Raw genomic sequence first — 20,579 nt, 5'->3', positions numbered from 1 at the left:
TCAGTTTGTTCTTTGAAATCCACAAGCTTAATTACACACTGGTTTATACTTCCATTTAATATAATTAAAATTACTTGTATTCATTGAATCTAAGGTTATTTTCTACAGCCATCTGTTCTACAGAGTCTACAAAAACCAAGCTTGAAATAACATTTTCTTTTGCTGGCCCCTTTGGAAAGCTTTTGTCCAGGTCCTGTGTTAACTGAAATCGCCTTGAGAGCTTGCCTATGGAGTCCAGAGAAGCACGGGCACTGTAGCATTTCAAGTACAATTTAAACAACTTTCTGCACCGTAGTAGGCTGGACATAACTGGTTTTAAGTCTGTTCTTAAAGCAAGACAAAGCTTTCTTCCATCTAAAACCATACCATCATCCAAAATCACAGCTCAGTCAGATTCTTGCCCATATAACAAGAATAACAGGACAGGGTAGCGTTTTACCCATGCTGTGGAGCAAGTATCTTCTGACTTGATTTTCTAACACAGGTGTTACTACAGTTCAACTGGCACCTCAAACTATTGGCCATATTCTGTCTCTGGATCCCTCAAGGAAATGGGACTGGCTGTAAAAAAGTCTCATAACATATTCACTCCCTATTTTAGGCAGGGTATTTTTTCGTAGCAGTCCAAGTTCATGACTCTAGACATAGATGTTCAAAACAAGCAATGCAGAGAAGAATGTTACTTTCAGGCAGCTACACCATGGAGGAATGCCCCCCCATTTCTAAGCAAATGCAGACCCTCTGCCCTTCCAAGTCAAAGAAAACACAATGCCAAATCAAAAACCCAGTGAGTTCTACAGCTTTCAAGTTCACAGTTTTCGACGTACTGCTAATTTACCCCAATTTGATTTTTGCAAAAGAACCATAAAGTATTTGCAGTGCTTCAACCTGACGCATTGATTTCACAATCAAACAAATAGAGCAAATCTTCTTTGCTGGCAAAATGAAGCTGAAATCACACGCAGAAAAGACAGGCACACATGGGAAAAGGAAAGGTAATTCAGTAACTATTAGAAGTAAGAAATGGCATAAAATTGGTAAGGGAACTAAGGATATTAGTTAAGAGTGTACAAAAGAGCAAGTCTAAGTACACTTAGAATTGTTTAATGTGCATTAGAAATAAAATTAACCTTCGAAAAGCTCACTACTAGGGAAGAACGGTAAACATTTTAAACACCCCATGTAAAAGGCACAAATGTTCAAGTAAATATTCCTGTTCTACCATTTGGAAAGAGGCAGGATTACAGTTGTACTGCATATGACTGATGCTACACCTTCCAGGCTATTAATCACAGACAGAGGAATTGTGTAAAAAGCATATGTGCATACACTGAACACATACAAAGGGGGCAACTTCACCTATGTTTACAGCATCAGAATATACAAATACCAGAACCCAGCACATCATTTCAGTATCTAGTTTCCAAAAGGATATGGAAAAAACGGAAAGGATACACTAAAATGCCATGAAAATGATTTGATGGCTGCTGAGTTTGTCAAGAAAGAGTGGTGAATGAATAAATTACAGCAGATAAATACTTCTAGTCAGAGGAAATTCCGATTACTAAAAGGCTTTTGGATCTAGCTGTAAAAGTCAGAAAAAGAACTGACTGGAAGCTGATGCCAGATAAATTCATGTGATGATGGGGTACTGCGCTGAAACATGGTGATTAATGACGGTAGTGTACTACAAAGGGAAGAGGTGGATTCTCCATCCCTAGGGATCTCCAGATCAAAACTGTATATCTTCTCAGAAAATGTCTGTCACCTAGATGCAAATTATTTATTTTGCCCAATACCCAGGTAACTGAGCAAGGCGTAAGTTTCAGAGATAGCCAGGTAGCCTGATCGGATGTTTGCTTCTGGCCTTACATTCTCCTAAATCTGAATGGTGGCAGTAGAAGAAAACTCCACAAGCCAAGAGATTCTTCTTTTCAGCACCAGCCTGCCACTTCCCAGCTCTGGGAAGACAGTTTCTGAGACGTAAACCTTGCAGGTGCGTCATGATAGCACCTAGTTTATTTGGCAGGTGTTTACATGCCTGCACACATATGTCATACAGTATCTCAACAGACCCAAAAATTCACTGGCTTTAGCTGGCAACAGAAGCCTGCCATCAAAAATGGAATATCATATTGTCAATATTGTCGGTAATATTCACTACAATGCAGAAAATGTCACCATACACTGCTACTGGGGCATCATTGGACTATCCCTCACCAAACCTCCAAGTAATTTGGTATCTAGGTATCTCAAGCCTTCTGAATCTGCCTCTGAGAAAGAAGAAAGGGTCAGCATTCAACTTACCCTACGACCAGCCTCATTGTTTTGCAAGTTCATCAGCATGCGAGCCTGCTCCTCTGAACCTCTCACGTAGTTCTTCTCCCTTTCCTTAGCATCCACAAACTCCTTGGCAAAACGATATCCATACTCCACGTTATCCCCGCAGCCACCCCACAGCCAGTCCCGGGGCAAGTCCTTGGGCCGGGCTGTCCGACTGCAGCCACAGCTGGAGAGCTCTCCTTCACGGCAAGCCCGGCTGATCGCATTCACCACCCCAGCGGCACTGACTGCATAGGTGAAAGCAGTCTCTCTGCTACCTGTGACAGAGACATGAGAAGCAAAGTTAACAAGAGACAGATCTCATTTAACAAATGCAATGCACAGCAAGGAGCCAGCAAACAGCTTCTGGAAAGTAGGACATGGTGTGCTCGGAGACAGTGCACAGAATTAACTGGAACATAGGAATGGGGTGGTCAGGCACAGGGGCACCACCCCGTTCTAGCAGAGAGGGAACTGTCTGCCCTAACACATGGTTTGCACCCTGTTTTTTTTCATTTCACAGTAACAGCCCCAGTCAATTGTCTGTCCAGAGCTGGCAGTCTGTAAACAGGATCAAACCCAAATATGACTATCTGACACACACCAGGGAAGGGTCTGAGATTCCTGCTGTTGCCTGCAGGAACGTTCTTGGGAAGAGCATGTTCTTCATGTTCTTCATCAATTTGTATGTGCTGCTCCTCAAGGATTATTATTTTTATTACATCTGTTTGTCCGTTTAAGAGCCCTGGAAACTCTGGGCCTTGCCCAAAGGAAATAGCAACACCACAGACAGGGACTGCTCAGTCTCTTTCCCCTTCAGCATCCTCTCATTTTAACCTGGAGGAAACTCAAGCAGCAAAAGGGTTATTCCCTTGCTGAAAATACAGCTGTTGCCTTAGCCACTGAATTTGCCAATAATCATTGAGACCCTGGGTCTGTGTAAAAGGAGCGTTCTGATTAAGTCAGATATCACTCTGGAATGGTTTTCATTTAATTGGGACAAGTGCTCTTTAAGGGCTCTTCAGTTCATCAACCTTATTTACATAAGACTATAGTTTTTACATTTGATATATGTATCATATATAATATATATCATAGATAAGACTATATATTTACATAAGACTAAGTAAAACATCAGCTATATTTATGTAAGGTCAGCTGAGAATTATTTTGAGAAAAACTGAAGGAAACCCATTTTTACAATAAAGTATCAAGGCAGAGACTCTCCCAGTGCCTACAGAACCACAGTGCTGGAACGAGTAGAACTTTCCCATGTAGACAATAATAAATGAAAAGACTTTCCATTAGCAGGTTTACTAGAGGCTGCCCTGCTTTGAGTGTATGCTCTGTACAGCTTAAGAGTCTGAGCCAAGCAGCTGGATTGGGTCTCCAGCTATGTATGCCTGGCAGTGATTCAGCCCCAATTTGACCGGGGCACAACACAGCCAGAACACTGCATGAGACCCACAGAGAGTGCTGTGGGTCTGAAGAGGGGGAGTAGAGGGGGATGAGGAAAAGGAGGCAATCCACACCTGCACTTTTACCACGGGGTGTAATAAATAACTGACCTGACACCTTCAGAGTAATTTTGTGTGTCACCAAACTTTCAGGTGATAAAGAGAACAACTGCTAATGCTTCACTGGAATAAACAATCTGATTGTGAAGAGCTATTTACACCAAAACCCAGCAAGATGCTCTCAAACAAATTTGAATGACATCAGAGGGCAGATCCTCCAAGAACAGTTTGTCACCAGCCCACGAGGCTCTCAGTGCCAGCTCCCTCAGCAGGACTGAGCTGATGCTTTTGGTATGCTCTTGTTCCAATTTGCATGTGCTGACAATCTGTAATTAATAGCAGCTTATCACCAGCTTAGTGGTAATGACCCAAGATAAAGGCAAGGCTGTCAATGGCATCCACCTTGCAGAACAGCTTGCGATTTACAGCCGCTGCTGCTGCCCCTGTGTCCCCCCCCTGCCCGTTCCCCAATGAGAATTGTACACTAAGGGCTTCTGCTCTGGAATACAGCACAAGGCTGATAAAATGCTACAGGACACATAATATAGAAGGGAGGGCCTTACTAGCAGGTCATCAGGAGAAGACTATGTCCCTCAAACATCCCTGGTTCAAGAGGTAAAGAGGAGTGACTCTTAGCTAAGGTAATTCGGCTGAGACTGGCCCATAAGGGAGTTATGGCCATTTTTCAATAATCAAAATCAAGCTTTTACTCATCTAGTTTGTTTTGCATGATATGGCTATTTGAAGGTAATGGTCCAATGAGCAGTTTTGCCCCTACCAGTCTGTGCCTGTATGGTGACAGCCCTGCAGACACACCGATCGTCCTGTTAAGTAGGATCATCCTGTTAAGTAAAGCACTCCCTGCATCTACAGGGATTAAAATAAATACAAGGGAAGGACCTCCGGGTGTTACAGCTTATGCGACAGAGCCTGCATGACTCCAGGTGCTTAGCATCCTTACAGTTTGATTGAGATCTCTGAAAGCACAGGCTGGATTTACACTTTTACTGTCCACGTTTTAAACGTCTTCACGTTTCAGAGGTAGCTGCACAACTCAACACGCAGCCCCTAGATCTGCATGAGTTGTTCAGGCTGCCGAGCAGGCTGCAACAAGTCACAGTGGCGCTCACCCCCCTCCCCTTGCTGCCCACAAAGCAGAACAAACCATGGTGCTCAGCAGATGTAGCTTTGGAAGACCGTGGCTTGGTTTGGGAGGTGGGACTGGCTGCATGCATGAAACCCTGTGCTAATAACACAAAGCAAATTTGTAGCTGGCAATTGCGGGCTTATAAACCCTAGTTTTCTTTGCCCTCCTGCCACACCTTCCAGCCTTGGAAAACTATTTGGGTTTTTGCTGACCAACTCAAAAGTTCACTCCAGTTCCACGCTGCCATCTCAAAAGGCAGGGCTGTTATTCCCCAAATTTAGGCGAACGTGAACAGAGGTTACAGAGATGGTCAGGCAGTAGCCCCCCCTCTGCCCCCTCCCGCGCCCCCCGCGCAGCGGGCTGGAGCCAGCCGGGCTGCCGTGCCCTGCGCGGCCCGGGCCGTGCGGGGGCTGCGGGCGCGGGAGGCGCTGCCCGCCGGCGCGGAGCTCCGCGGAGCTCTGCTGCCCTCCTGTGCCCGCCAGCCACCGCCACCAGCAGCAGGAGCTTTTTGGGGGGCTCTGCCGAGGGTGCCAGCGTGAGCAGTACCCAGACGAGGTGTCGGTCCCCACGGGTCGCTTTTCTGGAGCGGCTCAAAAAGGAAATAGGAGAACGGATCCCAGCGGGGAGATCGACGTAAAGATGAGAAAAATGTGTTGCTCTAACTTTTTTTTAATGAAAAAGTTTTCAGCTGATTCATTTTTCTCAAAAGCACATCCCTAGAGTTTGCCAGTCTCGAAGGAAAAATATTTCTCTTTGTTCTCTTCTTTTATGACTCTTTTTACATTTGAAAAGGCAGAAGAGATAAGATCTTTGGTTCCACAAATGAGTGGACTAACCTGGAAACCCCAGCCTTGCATTTAGGATTGCACTGAAGGAGATACATTCTGTCCTCCCATGAGGAAATTTTAACATGACCTTTTCGGGAGCTTTGTCTTCTTCATAAACGTAGCAGCAAGGAATGTGTCTGTATATAATAATACATATATAGAGAGAGATGCACATGTGCGCAGCCTAAAATCTGTATCAACAGAACAAGAAGCAACTTCAGAAGGATAATTTTTGTGTATCACCAGATATCATTATTGAATAAACCACATTTAAAATGCGAGAGCAACTCTCACACCACGACAGTAGGGAAAAAACAATGCTAAAAAAGCAGCCTACTTCAGTGCTACGGATGCCTCCACAAAAGCTTTGTATCGTTGGACGGCCTCACTCTATGAAATGCACAAAATGAAGGTGTCATGATTAAACACAGACCAACTAGGTCTCCCATTTCTGAGCTGAGCCAAGTTCTGGTATGGGGAAAGGAAACAAATCTTCCAGGTTTCTGAGTGAATGCTCTTACAAGGATCTCCCAGGCTTCGGACTTGGCCAGGGTAGGTTCTCCTCCCCTCTCACAATCCAGTGCAGCTCAAGAAATCATATAATATATACCATGCCTGCATCGGTGGGTGGGCAGCCGAGGGTTGTTGGCATACTACACACCTTCTGGGTCCTTCTTATCTTTTCCCTCCCTCAAGACTCTGGCATGCCTCTGCACTGTTGCAGATACTCTGGGCTCCAGACCTTCCTCATGCCATTGGCACAGAGTACAGAAAAAGGGCTGTGGTCCAGAACTGGGGCTCAGAGGTTGAAAACAAGGAGACAGGCACACAGTATGATCGCAGGGAAGAATTACTTTATAGTTGGCACAGCCTGAGAGATTGAAAGGCTTTGTTTTCTTCCTCAGCATGGAAATTTAGATTTGCTGAAATGACGAGCAAGCTTCATTACAAAGTAAGAAAAAGTGGAAGGTGGAGCTAAGAGAAAAGAGGCAGCATCTCCCTCCACAACAGCTTGTCACTGACACAGACAACAGCAATGCATCATCACAGACCCTTTAATACCCCAGGCCACCTATAGTGACATTTCTCCTACTGCTGTGCTGTCTTGTGCTGGAGTATAAACACCTGAACATGCTCTAACTAACCAGAGAATCTAAAGGAGATAGGTTCAAAACTCTTTGTTAGGATAGGTTTTTAAACAGCAGGCAATCACCTCACAGACATTACCATGAGCAGTGCTCCTAACAAACAAATGCACGTGCACACAAACCAAACAGCAGCCGGAATACCGGACATACCCATCACATACCCACCACACCTCTTTCCTCATCAAAAAACAAACCTACTCCCAATCTAAACTAATAGGATCAAATTAATTTTAGAGGGGAAAGATCCTTCCTCTTCCACTCTCCGCTCCAGTCCCTCCTTCCTGCATACCCTCTGATCCTTCCTGACAGCTTTTCATCCTTCAGCTCTGATCTTTGCTTTGTCTTAGTTCACCCTTACTTCTTTTCTCCAAGTGTGGACTTACCCAGGGCTGCAGGAAAATACCAAAGAAGAAGAGGTTTGCCCCAGAAGGGGAGATTCCTATTTTCTTGTGTCCTTGCAGAGTCACTAGGATCTCTCTGGGGATCTTAAACTTACCCTATTATTTGGGATAAGTCACATGTGAGGGAGGGACACCAGAAGGAAAAGATGGAGTTGTATTTTCTTGGTGGCTGAAATTTGTTTTCATACCCCAAAGCACAAGTTTTAACAATCTGGGATTGCATGCAGCCTCACCTGGCCACCACTCTTTCTATCAGAAAGCAAGAGAGCAAGGGTGCAGATGCCTTGGATGTGCATCAAGAGCTGAAAGTACGCCTCAGGAAACGGCATCTCCCAGGGGAACATCCCAGAGAAGCAGGGATTTGCTGGGGTATGAGCTGGACAGAAAGGGAGGAATTAGAATGGCCGTGGTGGGCTGAATTAGAAATTCTGAAAGACTGAGTAACACATGCAAAAAAAATCTATAAAAGTCTCTAAGATGACAGATAAGAATTTCAGGATCAAACGGAAGGGATCACAGGACTTGATTACCCTGGTGCCCTATCGCCTTGACACCCCAGACGTATTAAAGATGCATCTCGGTGTCCTGCTGCCTACGCAGGTTTTTTGGAGAGTGAAGACAAAAAGGTGCAAGCAATACTGGGAGCAGCTGGGGGTGCAGGAGCTGAAGGTCTTTTCCCATCCCTTGCTAAGTGTTTTCCCTGACCTCACAACCAAGAAATAGTACTGGTTCTTCAGTGTAAATGATTGGCTTTGTGGGTGGGAAACAAGACCTCTACACAGGGGTTGGAAAGCGTGCATGTGTGTGTGTGTGAGTTGAGTGACTGTTTTAACACCTTTTCTTTATTGTCCTGGCTGTCGGACACATCAAACTGAGCCCGGATTTCTCAGTTTCTTGCCATCAGATGACTGCATTTCAAAAGGAGCTGGGACAATGCAGCTAGGTCACACCTCAATTCAAGTGCAGCAATGGCCTGTCAATGTGCCTCTTGCGGCCAGCAGGGCAGGAATTATAAAAATCTCCTAGGTTTACACAGAAAGTGGCAGAACAGTGAAGGTGGGGGAGAGATCCCATGCCAGAGGAGTCTGCATTTCCCACATGTCGAGGCTGCATTCCCTGTCCGAGGGCACTCCAGATGCTAGGAATGATAGCATGGGACCATTGTTCCTGGCTCCAGCTTCTACCCTCCCTACCTTTAAACACGCACACAAAACAAGAGCAGCCTCTCTCTTCCTGACCTTCCCATGCCCCCCCGAAGAAAGTGTGTGTGTCCCACTAACTCCTGCTGTGTCTCAGGTGCCCTGCTGCCACCCACCCAGGTGCGGGCAACACACAAGCAATGCCAGCACACCAGGGAATGGAAAAGCTCGTTAAGCGCAGCTTTAGGAGCAGTGCTAACGGGGTTCATTACTCCTGCGTGTGTATTTGGCGAAAGGGAGAGCACTGCACAGGGACAGCCAGCCGGCGCCCAGCACCTCCCTGTACCGGGTACTCCTACCTATTTTCATGACCCGCCCGAAGACGGAGGTGTTGTCCACCGTGCTGCAGTTCCACCGCCGCTGCCGAAACTGGTACTGGCATTCCTTGATGGCGCTGCGGGCCCCTTCCCCAATGAACACCATGTGCTCCTGGTAGAGCTGGCAGAGTTTGCGCTGCCCGGGGGAGAGCCCCGGCAGCTGGCTGCACACCGGCTGCGCGCCGATGATGTACATCTCAGGTCTCTGGATGGGGTTCATGGCCAAAGACCTACGATGAGAAAAACATCCATGGGAGCCTGGAGGGAGAGGCCCCCTCCGCGAAACGCCCGGCACCTTTCCCCGCCAGCCCAGCCCAGCCCCGCTCCCAAAGCCCGGGCGCATTTCTCATGTCAGCTGCCTCCCTCTACGGCTCTGCCAGATGCAAGGCTTTTCCAAGGCTCTAGCGGGAGGAACACAGCTCGTTTGTAACCCGAGTTTAAACACAGAGGACACCCGGGATGGGGAGGGGGCAGAGAGAAAGCTCAGCACTTTCTCTGCAAAAGAAGAAAGTGAGCTGCTTTTTCACAGACCGCCAGCGAGCCATGCCTGCCTTCAAGCCAGGCTATTTTTCTCGCTCCTTAGGCGAAGGGGGCTCCGCGGCTGCTCCCGGGGCTTTTGGCAGCGGGTCGGAAACCTTACCCATCCTCTCCTCCCGCATTCCCCACATCCTCAAAGCCCGGACGGGGCTGCACCAAGCCCCTACAAACAGAGCCCAGAAACGCCTGGAAGAGAGGGGCTACGTCCCACGTCCCCAGAAACGAGGCAGGGTCAGCGGGAGGGGGGAACCTGGAAAGAAGCGAGCTGCGGCGAAGGACGCCCGGGAGGCAGGAAAGTTCCTGCGGGGAGCGCAGGGCGGCCGCCCCGCTCCCGCTCCCGCTCCCCCGCCCGCCCCCGGCCCCCGGCCCCCGGCCCGCGGCGGCGGACAAAGGCGCCGCCGGCTCCCCCGCGCCCTCACTTACCACCAGGAGTTGGCGTCGGCCACCGGCGAGGTGCAGCTGCAGAGGAGCGCGGCGGCGAGGGCCAGCCTCGGCCCGGTCATGGTGGGCTGCGGGCGGCGGCGCTGGGGTAGCCCCCGCAGAGCCGGCCGCCGGGACGGGGCGCCCTGCGGAGAAGCGCCGAGGAGAAGCCCTGAGCGGGGCCTGCGTGCGGCGGGGGCGCGGCGAGCACAGCCCGGCTGCCGCCCCCTCCCACCCCGCCCCGCCGCCCCCCGCAGGACCCTCCCCCGGCCGCCGCCTCCCGGGGGCTCCGACGGCGGCCGTGCCTCCCGCCCGGGCCGCGCTGCCGGGGCTCCGCCGCAGCGAGCGACGCTCCCTGTCCGGCCCCGGGGGAGCGAGGGGACGCCTGGGGCTGGCCTCGCCCGCAGGGGCGTCGGGAGGGGCCTCCCGGCTGCCCCCCGCTCGGCCGCCTTTGATGCGCCCCCTCCCCCGGCCCGTGGTCCGCCGGTGCCACCGCGGGCCGAGCCGGGCCGGGCCGGGCCGTGGCGGGCAGCCCCGCGGCCGCAGGTGTGCAGGGAGCCGGCGGGGCACATCAAAGCGCCGCGCTGGCCCCGCTGCCTCCGTAACGCAGGGCCGGCTCGGAAATGGGCCGCCCCCTCCCCAAAACGGCCTCCAGAGGGGCCCCACGCCGGGGCCCCAGCCCCGCGCCCCGGGCGGGGATCTGCGGGGCTCGGCTGGGCTGCCGGCGGCCGCGCAGACGGGGCTGGCACCACAGCCTAATGGCTTTATGGGCTGGGGAGGTGGACAGGGGAAAAGCTTCAAAGGCTCCTCGTGTCCAAACACCCCTCTCCCCTCCCCGCTGGACCCACCAGGAACCTCAAAGGCAGAGGTAATCTGGCAGCTCCTCGGCCCTTTTCACCCCCCAACACCAGCAGAAAGCAAACGCAGGCATCCTGGACCAGTGCGGGTACTTGGAACAAACACTCCTCGCACCCTGCCTCCCTCATGCCACAGCTGTCGACACCGCTGCTGCTGCCTCCATCTCTACGTGGCTTCCCACCATCCTGTCCTATCCTGTGCCACACAGTCCCCACCTCTCCACCACTGATAAATGCCCCCTTATCGTCTCCCATGAAATCCTCTCACCAGGCCTGGTGTCCCCCTGCCACTGCCCCTCCGGTGGTGGCTCCCTGAACACAGGCTGAACGTGCAGGTCCCCCCCAGGTTGTGGGCACGGCGTACATGGTCCAAGACCCGCAAGTACCCAGCCCTTCGCTCTGCCTCACGAGCAGCACCCGAGACATGAATCACCAGACTCGGCAGCTCAGACCGCTGAAGTATATTTTTTATCAAATTCCTCACACCCGCCACGGTGGACTTGCTGTGTTTGTTTGCAGCATGCTTCGCTTCCTCCCCCATCCAGATGTGCTGTACCTGCAGCTGGTGGCCCATCTCACCTGGCAGGCAGATGTGGGGCCGCAAGTGCCAGAATTAGCCTCAGGACAAAAAAGCCTTGTGTGACCCAGAACCTCGGTGGGAGGGGAGTTTTACTGCTTGGGCACAGCAGGATCCACGTCTGAAGAAAACAGGGTGACTTTATTCCCATCTTCTATATCCTCCCTTTTCCTCCTCCCACAGCTCCAAGCGTGACGGAGGGATGGCGAGGTGTATGTGTGTGTAGCCACGCATACATGTTTTGGGTCTGTTTCTATAGGGAATAGACAGAATGGAAAGTTTATCTCCGGGAGTCTGGGGAGGAAGGAAGTTGTGTATGGATGAATGGCTTTTCCATGACAAACAATGAGTCTGCACAGACATGGTGTGATGTCATCTAAAGAATTTCCAAGCCAGTCTCAGATACAGAAAACCTTCTCGCTGGCAGAGATGAGAGCGTCCCACCTTTCCATCTTACCACAGCCAGAAGGAAGAACTAGGGCAGGGGAAACAAAAGCCCTTGCTGTCTCACACACACACGCAAGGCATGCACCATGTAAATAGATGACACAATGGGAGAGGTGTATCTCCAAGCTTTGCCCTCACCAAGTCTCCTCGCGGATTCTGAGAAAGGAGTAGACCGTGGCAAGCCGCCCTGGTGCCTCTCCCAGCCAGGAATGTGAGACAGCACCAGCCGATGAGGCACTTCCACAAATACAAGTGATGTCAACGTCCGCGTTCGTGTGAGTTTCTCTGAGCCCATGTGCGCAGCCGCAGCACTCCATGAAGCGACACGGATGCACCACCATGCAGTGCTGGACTGGTGGCCCACCTCTGGCACTGCGGTATGGCGGAAAGAAAAACCCTTCCAGCTGCTAAAGTATGGGAAGTGCTCATGTGAAACTTGGTCCAGAAACACACAGTATTAATTAAATATCTCATTTTAAGTATTACTATGTGAAGGTGGCTGACAATTAGCAACAGCAAAGTGTTGTGAATACTTCTAGTAGCAACCTGACCACCAACAAGCACAAGCAAGGCAATGATCTTATTTTGAAACACCAGACATTAAAATTGCCGGATGGGATAAGATCACATATCTCGGCAGCCTAATATCCTGTCAAAGGCAGCAACTAAAGGAGATGCTTCAGCAGGAAAGGTCTGAAACTCTGAATTCTACCTAAATTCTGCTGCTGGTGAGAGCAACTGCTGTTAAGATGTGAATTATGGAATTCAGTCCTTTTCAAGGTGCTGGAAGTAATTTCTTCACCGGCTGTGTTTATGACTTCAGATAAAGCGGTAATAGCAGGTGAGGCATTGTTGGAGTGGTTTAGCCTCAGCCAGCAACCTCTAGACAAAAAAGCTGCAAAACACTTGGCTGGTGGTCCGAAGAATACTGTCTATTCCTCTTGCGCCTGTTTCTACTTGCCACCAAAATCCTGAAAGAAAGCTTTCAATTTTGTAAATAAAAAGCTTGGGTTATTTTTTAAGCCCAGCTGCAGGGCTGGTTCAAACACTTTTGGTGAGGTTGTTTGCCAAAGCAGGGCTGGGTGGGAGAAGTCAATGAAATTTTGTGAGGATGAGAGGTGGGGTGAAGCGGGGCTGCTGGTGGGCTGCAATGAATGGAGTCCATAAAGCATCAGGTAAGAGAGGCGGGTAAAGGAGCTGCCAGTGGGTAATCCTGGGTGACCAACTGGGATGCTGGCAGGGTCATGATGACTTAAGAGGTTTCAGGGGAAGGAGGCTAGGAGTGAGCAGGATTTTGGGGTGCTCCATATAAGTGACATGAAGGGGTACTGGGTAGGACTAGTGGGTATTGGGAAGGCCCTGGAAAAAGCTGGTCTCACCTGCCTTTCTGTTCCCTGGTTAACCCTGTCTCAGATCCAGGAGAGCCCAATCTCACCCCAGGCAGACCACCCCTCCTGGCCATCAACCCCATCCTCCCCCTGCCACCCAAGGGATTCCCACTTTCCTCCCAAACCATCCCTCCCCAGCGGCATCCCACTCACACCAACTCACACTGCTCCTAGTGCAGTAGGGAAAGAAGGGTCGGTAGAAAGAACTCCAAAACCTGGGGCTGCTCTCGCTTCTGCTGATTATTGCCTCATCCTACCCCTTTCAGTGGGCCTGGCTCACTCAGACAGCAGTACAGAACCCTCACTGCAGCTCAAGCACTGCAGGTGCTTGCACCCAGACCACTGAGGATCACCTAGGCCAAATAGGGAGCTGTCTCCTGGAAACAGGACATGAATCTCAACCTCAGATTAAAGGTCTAATGCTCCCTTCTTAGAGGGAAGAGCAGCAGCAGCAAGCCTGCATCTTTGTAAAGCCTTGGCATTCTGCTGCATTCAACAGTCTGCTGCCCTAGGCAACTGTCTACTGTGTTGGCTGGCTGCCTAAAGTTAGTACCTGTGGTTTGCCTTTGTTTGCTTTTCAGAGGTGACAACGGTGGCACGAAGCACAAATTTACACACTGAGTTTCCAAAGTCACGGCAGAGCAGCTGGAGAGCTATCACTGCTTTCCCAATACCACCGCATTTGCTGGAGGGAAGCTGCAAAACTCCAAGAAGGGGAGGTCATGTCCATGAGATCATTTGCAAAGATTTGGCAGACTGAAAAACGTTGAACCCTAGCTGGAAGACAGCTCTGATAAATGAGAAAAGGAGAGTTCCTTGTTCTACCCTTTATTGTTTTTCAAAAATATGGGAGGTACTCAAGTGCGACACAGATTTTTAGCAAGTCCTATAAGGCATGCTGAAAGAAAACATAGGTCTCTTTCCATGTAACTCAAATGATCCTCATGTGTGCAATTTGCCCGGTTTCTCCCAGGCTTGGGAGAACTGGACGTACATTCTTGTTGTAAGGATCAAGAGCTTCTTTCAAGTTCCTGTTTATTCCTGCAACTTGACTGTGGTTCAATGCTTTTTTTTAATGCCGCGCAATGTCCAGTGCATCCAGAAACATTTATTGCTCTCCCTGACATAAGACACTTCACCAAGACTAGAAAATTTTTCACTTAAGTAGTCTCCTCTACTTAAGGAGCCAGAGATACATTGCCCTGGAAGGAGGGTTTACATGTGCTGCTTGAAAGGGAATCCCTGCCCTCTGGTTCTGTGCCACGGACCTGCTGGTTGACAGCACCAAGAGATGTACCATAATGTCCTGCTATACATGTGCTTCTGGCAGCCAGGTTTGGTTTTAACCACAGTTCTTACTAAGATTTCAGGAATCTCATTAAAGTCACATACTTGGCCATTCAGCTGAACCAGTTTTAGAAGGAGTGTAGATTTAAAAAACAAACAAAAAAGTCCCTTAAAGGTAAATTGCAACCCTCACACTGAAACCTAAATCATCTTTTATCCCACCACCTCCCACTCATTTGGCCTGTGCTGCTCCCCTGCTGCCGAGCCATTCCTCTCTCAGCACTGTACCACCGTGTTGACCTTCCCAGATCTAAATGCATCATTTTATTTGTATTGCGATTAGTACTTAAGCAGCAACTGGAGTCACCTCCATAGGCCAAGATGTAGCTGGGGTGTTACAGAAGGTGTTAATAAAACCTTCTCAAAGTATCCCAGCATATCAGTCCTTTGTGTCTGCCTCTTTTGTCTTGACATTGTCTTGCCTCCTCAAATTGTTACCTGCTGTCTGTCTCCACTGGAAGGGCAGACTATTCCTGCTTCTGTCCTGCTTGTTTCTTTTGGAACTTACAGACTCAGTTTTATCTCCTGATGTGCTCGTGTGCTACCTTTTTCTGTATCTCATCACCTGTCACCCCTGCTGACAGATCCAGATTTCTTTTCACCACTACCTTGCTCTTTCATTTTTCCATGACTCCCCTGGCCAATGACATCCAGTCTCACTGTCACCCGGGCATGTGGTGCAGCAAATGCCAAAATATACCTGCTAGTCTCAGCAGACCCAGTGACAGCTTCTCCCTGAAGTTCCTCACCAAGGAAAGCAAAAATGGAGGAAAGCTGCAACTAAAGCAGAAGTATTAGACAACAAAAGAGGCCAGATACTAAACATTTTCATCGTTTAAAACCAGAATAGGTATAAAGGACAGTGGTTCTAGGAATAAAACAGCTTCTCATTAGTGAAAGATAGAGAATATATGTAAAGCCTTATGAACTTTGTCATTTATGCCATAGTATTTCACATGGCGGGCAACAAACTCACGTAGAGCAAGACCATCTCACCCACTACCAAAAAAGGAGCAAACTCCATGGATACACCAGGACATGACCCTCCTCCCTCTCAAGGTGATTAAATGGTAGTTGTACTCTTACAGCAGACTATATCCCAGTGTTGAGCCCACTGAGACCAGCCCCAGACATCCCAAGGGAAAGCAGTGACCTGCGAAGCACCTGCAGAAACTGCATATGCTAAAACAAAATAGGGTTTGATTTTTCAAAATCAAGAAGGAAGCAACATAAATCCATCCCTGCAGGTACATAGCTGCCTGGCAACCATCCATATTTACGATATTCCCAGGCACAGATCCAGGCCACCCTTTTCCATGGGAACTCTTATTTGCATGTTGGTGACCTCAGTAGAGAGCCAGAGACCTGAGCCGGGACATGTCTGGCCCAGTTTTGCACTTCTTGTTCCCATGACTACTAGAATACCAGGGTTTCTGGGACTGCAGCAAATCATCTGTAATCACAAACTGAAACCTTCTTAGCATCTTTAATTATATGGGCAAGACGTATAAGAAATTAGACCAGCTCCACTATGTATAGTCATAATCTAACAAATCACTAAATACATCTATTGGAAAAAAGTACCAAGTATTATCCTCTGCTGACCATTCAGCGGCTTATTTAACATGCCCACAGTGTCACAGCTTACTCGCCAAACAGGCACCCCATCTCCTTAATTTGCACTAACAATTCCCTCTTCAGAAATCGTTCCCCAGACCCCCCTGAAGGAGCCACAGGAGGTCAAGTTGAAACACAAGCCCAGGCAGGGTTAGGAAGTCCATGCTGCTGCTCCCCAACATCGCAGGTTTCTAGGAATGAAAGACTCCTACCCTTCAGGCCATCTAGCCCACACCTTTCCCGTGTTAAGTTTACATGGAGGATTAACTATTCTAGAGAGGAGTAAGACATGAGGAAAGTGAAAAGGCGAAAGTATGTCCCTCCTTTATTTGTTTTCCAGGGGCCAGCCCTGGGAGCTGGTTTGTTACCTGCCATAGCTGACTGTGCCAAGGACCCCTCAAGCAGTGACAGGAGGGCAGCCCTCATCCTGCTAGACAGCTGATGCTGGCTGCAGGATTTGCATGAGAACTCTGGACTCAGATTATGGTGGTTAGAAGCACATACATCAGCCCTCCTTGAAGATTAGGAAGGATAAGAGGACAAAGTTCTCCGACAGCATGAGCAAGCAGGCAGCGAAAGGCAATCCAAGTCGAAGCAACTTCTCTGCGGAGATTTCAGAACAGACCAGGGGATGGAAACAGCTTGCTGATTTTTCTTCCTTCATCTGATCTTGCAAAGCACAGAGCACACTTCATCCTCCCTACAGGGGTGTCCAGCTCTCCCAGTCCCACTGGAGCTGTCCCAAACCGAGATTTATGTCTCTGCATTTCACGGGCCTGGACTTCATTTTTGCTCTTAGTATGTATTCCTTTTAGTTTGTTCCATACTATAATAATTACATCAACTGGCCAAGAAAGTAAAATATTTAAAATACAGTTAAGCTGCTGCTGCAGTGGTTCTTAGCTTTTCAGGAGTGAATGACCAGGGGAAACAAGGAGAAGCACAGTTACTGCTCTGTCTTGGACATTCAGCATCTTGGTGTAGGTCACAGGGACCGGTGTCAGGCTGACTCGGATCAATAGCCTCCTGTCAGTTAAATCATTGCCAGAAAAGCTTGATATATACATTTCCAAAGGAAATAGTAAGCCATGGAATAAATTCAAATTTAATTTAATCTCTCTCCTTCCTGTTACAGTCTTCAAAGATGTTCTTATGAAGTCCAGTCTAATGAAAATAATATTAATGATCAGCTCTTCCTCCATTTCAGAATTGCAAAGCAGGCATGTACACCCCATACATTAGACCACACAGCTCTAACAGCCACTATTTTCCCCTTACCTTACAGAAAGGGAAAGGGAGGTGCCAGAAGGGCTGAGTAACAGGTTCAAAGTAGTAAATATGTGGTGCAGATTTACCTCCATTCAGCAAACCATTATACCAGGTGCCTGAAAATAAGCATACACTTCACAGTTTTGCTGAATCAGGATCAAAATTAAAATCTGATTGCTTTTTCCATTCTTTTGACCACCAGATACTTCTGCCATGAATTAAATGTTGTTCCTGCTCAAATACAGTGCATTCAAAGCACAAGTAATAAACAAAACATTTTGGGAATAAACCCCCAGTGTATCAACCGCACCACCTACATAGTTATCGCAGTTTCCAAACCAAAGAAAAAAAACTTTCCCAAGCATGCTTATTATATTTTGATATTGAAAATTATATATAGAAAAGGCTGAAACACTATAAATAAAGCCCTGTCTATATCAGAAGATTACACTGATTGAACCAATTTCAGAACTTACCTTGTACACTGTCACACTTCAGTGAAGGAATTTCCTGTTAATTCTGGATGCAACAGATTTAAGCTAAACCTGTTCAAACTGTCTGGGGAACAGACTGCATGTACATTTGTACCCAAAAGATGATCATTTTATATCTCACCTTTATTCTAGCACCAATCATGTATGTGCAATTCTAACCGCAGAGAACAGAAGTATCCTATTTCAGATCTTGTTTGTAAAATGCTATTATAACATTATTACCTCCTTAAATAGAGTCTCCAGGTACAAATTTTCAGCAAAATGTGCATTCATGGAAACCTAATCTGGAAGAGCTATATCAATATATCAGTGCTGTGTAGGTTAGTTACCCTTTAAACCAAAAGCAAAGCCTTCAAAATTAAGATCTGTACTGATTTAACTAGACTGTTCAGTTAAATTGCCTTTTTTTTTTCTTTTTAAGTACATAAGGTCTAATATTACAAACAAGGGGTTGTGCCTCTTTTCAGCAACACATCATATGATCCCATACATAAACTCAGTGAGCACCTTGAAAGCCGTGGTTTATTTGGGGTCCCTCCTCTGTCTGGCATCTCACCACGCACAAAGCTGGGACTCTTTCTCTAATTTCCAGTCTAAATTTATTCATGGTCAGCTCATGCCCATTTATTCATGTGCCAGCTTGTCCCTTAAAACTCAGGATGCCAAAACCAAGGCTGGAGCCTGACAATATGGTTCTGCTGGCGGCATTACCGGGGTAATAAAGACCTCTCTCTCCCACCCGGGGGGGGGGTCATTCCAGCCCTGTGCCACAGGATACTTCTCTTTCAAGGTGCAGCCCCTTGATGATACAAGCAGTTAGACCAGATAAGGAGTTAAAATGACTCAAAATTAGACTTACAAAAAGAAAAGACCAGGTTTTACTTATTTAACTGCCGGGACTGGTTCACGTGGATATCAGAAGTGCTGTGGAGCAGGGCAGGAACACACGGCTGGAGGGGGCTGAGCCACAGCAGTACCACCTTCACCCAAGTTAAATTTGGATGGATTTGCACCGGCACTTCAAGGAAAGTTGTATTCCTGAGAGGTTTTTTTGATTGTGGATTCATTCCCTGACCGATTTCACAGCTCACTGCGACAGGCTGAGGGCACAGCTACACAGAGGGTGAGCATCAGCTTCTTGGACAGGAACTACTTAAACCCATGTTGCTGCCAAAGCCCCTGTGTTATCAGAGCAAGGCCTGAAGTGCAATAACATGGTAGTAAAATGCCTCTGTATAAAACTACCTGCTTCGGAACAGATGAGGTTTCCAGTGTAGCAACTAGTATTTGCTGCTTTGTAAATCCTCCCCTGAGCAGAAAGAAAAGAGAACTGGAAAAGTAACTAAAATTGCTAGTGCACTTTACTCAAATTTATTCCTTTTCAATGACTTTGAATTTGACTCAGTTTTCAAAGCATATTATATAGATATTTTAACTGCCAAAGCTATCCAAAAGCTTTCCAAAAAAAGCTATGCTTTTTTCCTGCTTCTCTCCTCAACATGAACTGTGATGTGACATTTTTGCTGGTGGTACAGCCACTAGAATAGCATCCATCTTCTCCCCCCCCCCCAGCCCTGCTTGCCCAGCAGGGCTAACAAACTTGCTTTACATCAACACAACCAGTGCAAGTTGTCACCAGACCGGCTTTACACCCATCATGAGGTTTTCTGAGCACATCCCACACTCGACCAGTGGGGACTTTATCCTCCAAAGAGCTCAGCCCACACCTAGGCTTCAAAATGAGGAATCAGATTTCAGAGGTGCCTGTGGAAAACTGTGCTTTTCCTTTCCTGCTTTTGACATGAAAAATGTTGTAACCACCAGAAGCAAAAACTCCAAGAGGTTAAATTATCTGGAAAACGAAGGTGCTTATCTAACACCTCATCTACTCAGAAAGTAGTGTACAAGCCCATGAATGATGGACGCTGGAGAATTATGCCCTAAGTGTTCTAAGAGCCCAGCTGGTAGTACCCACATTTTGCAGCCCTTCCAATATGTATTTAAAAGTCACTGTTCCTGCAGCAGGTGCAGCTAGGCTGGATAAGGGTATCTGATTCAAATTGTTATGATCCTGCACACTTCGGAAAGGCACTTGGATGCTTTCACTTCTAATGCCAACCATTTTTTCAATCCAGTTTGCTACCAAGAGCTGAGGAAGGGCAGGACTGCTTCTTTTGACACAATGTGGGTTGATGTCACCTTTGAATGATCATACATCTACAGCACCAGATGGTGTGAGATTGTCGACAGGTCTCAGAATCACAGCTGAAGAAGGAAAGAAGTAATTACTGAATGATTCTCAACCCTGATGAAAATTCAGGTAAGTATACGGTCGTGCACTAATTTGTCAGAGGGAAGGGCATTTTCTTCAGAAGTAACCAGAGCTTGGAAGACGGAGGCTAAAATCCTCTCCTGTGGCCAAACTTTACCCTGGGCACAGGGTGGATATCAGGTCAGGTCCCGTGCAGGGACAGCCTGCCTCCCCTCCCCAGTCACTGAGGCTGCATCGCACCTTTATGCTAATGGTACTCTTTGGCCATATAACGCGTGGCACTTAAATTGCACTGCACTGGCATTTCCAGCAAGGAGCACGTACAAAGCCAACAATTTGGCACGAACAGTCCTTGCTGCGGTGACTTCGTCTGGAGCTCTGCTGATCTAGGCAAGGTGGGGATCTGACCCTGTGTCTGGTGACTACAGCAAGGGGTCAGGTCGGGACCTTGCCTTCCCAGCACTGCTGCTGATTTG

At 48.2% G+C, this 20,579-nt stretch overlaps 1 protein-coding gene across 1 annotated transcript in view; it reads right to left on the bottom strand.

Moving 5' to 3' along the window:
- The window catches only part of WNT5B (Wnt family member 5B), a 76,418-nt gene that overhangs the window by 7,166 nt on the left and 48,673 nt on the right, over positions 1-20,579 (bottom strand). Inside the window, exons 2-4 of the mRNA XM_056340682.1 lie at positions 9,839-9,981; positions 8,861-9,108; positions 2,308-2,600 (exon numbers count right to left, since the gene is read on the bottom strand). Coding sequence (XP_056196657.1) covers positions 2,308-2,600; positions 8,861-9,108; positions 9,839-9,981 — 684 coding nt within the window. The remainder of the gene's footprint in view (positions 1-2,307; positions 2,601-8,860; positions 9,109-9,838; positions 9,982-20,579) is intronic.

The sequence above is a fragment of the Falco biarmicus genome, chromosome 5 (genome assembly GCF_023638135.1).
Source record: "Falco biarmicus isolate bFalBia1 chromosome 5, bFalBia1.pri, whole genome shotgun sequence".
NCBI classification, from domain to species: domain Eukaryota; kingdom Metazoa; phylum Chordata; class Aves; order Falconiformes; family Falconidae; genus Falco; species Falco biarmicus.
The sequence above is the reverse complement of the archived record's forward strand: the minus strand, read 5'-3'. Positions and strand labels throughout refer to the sequence as shown.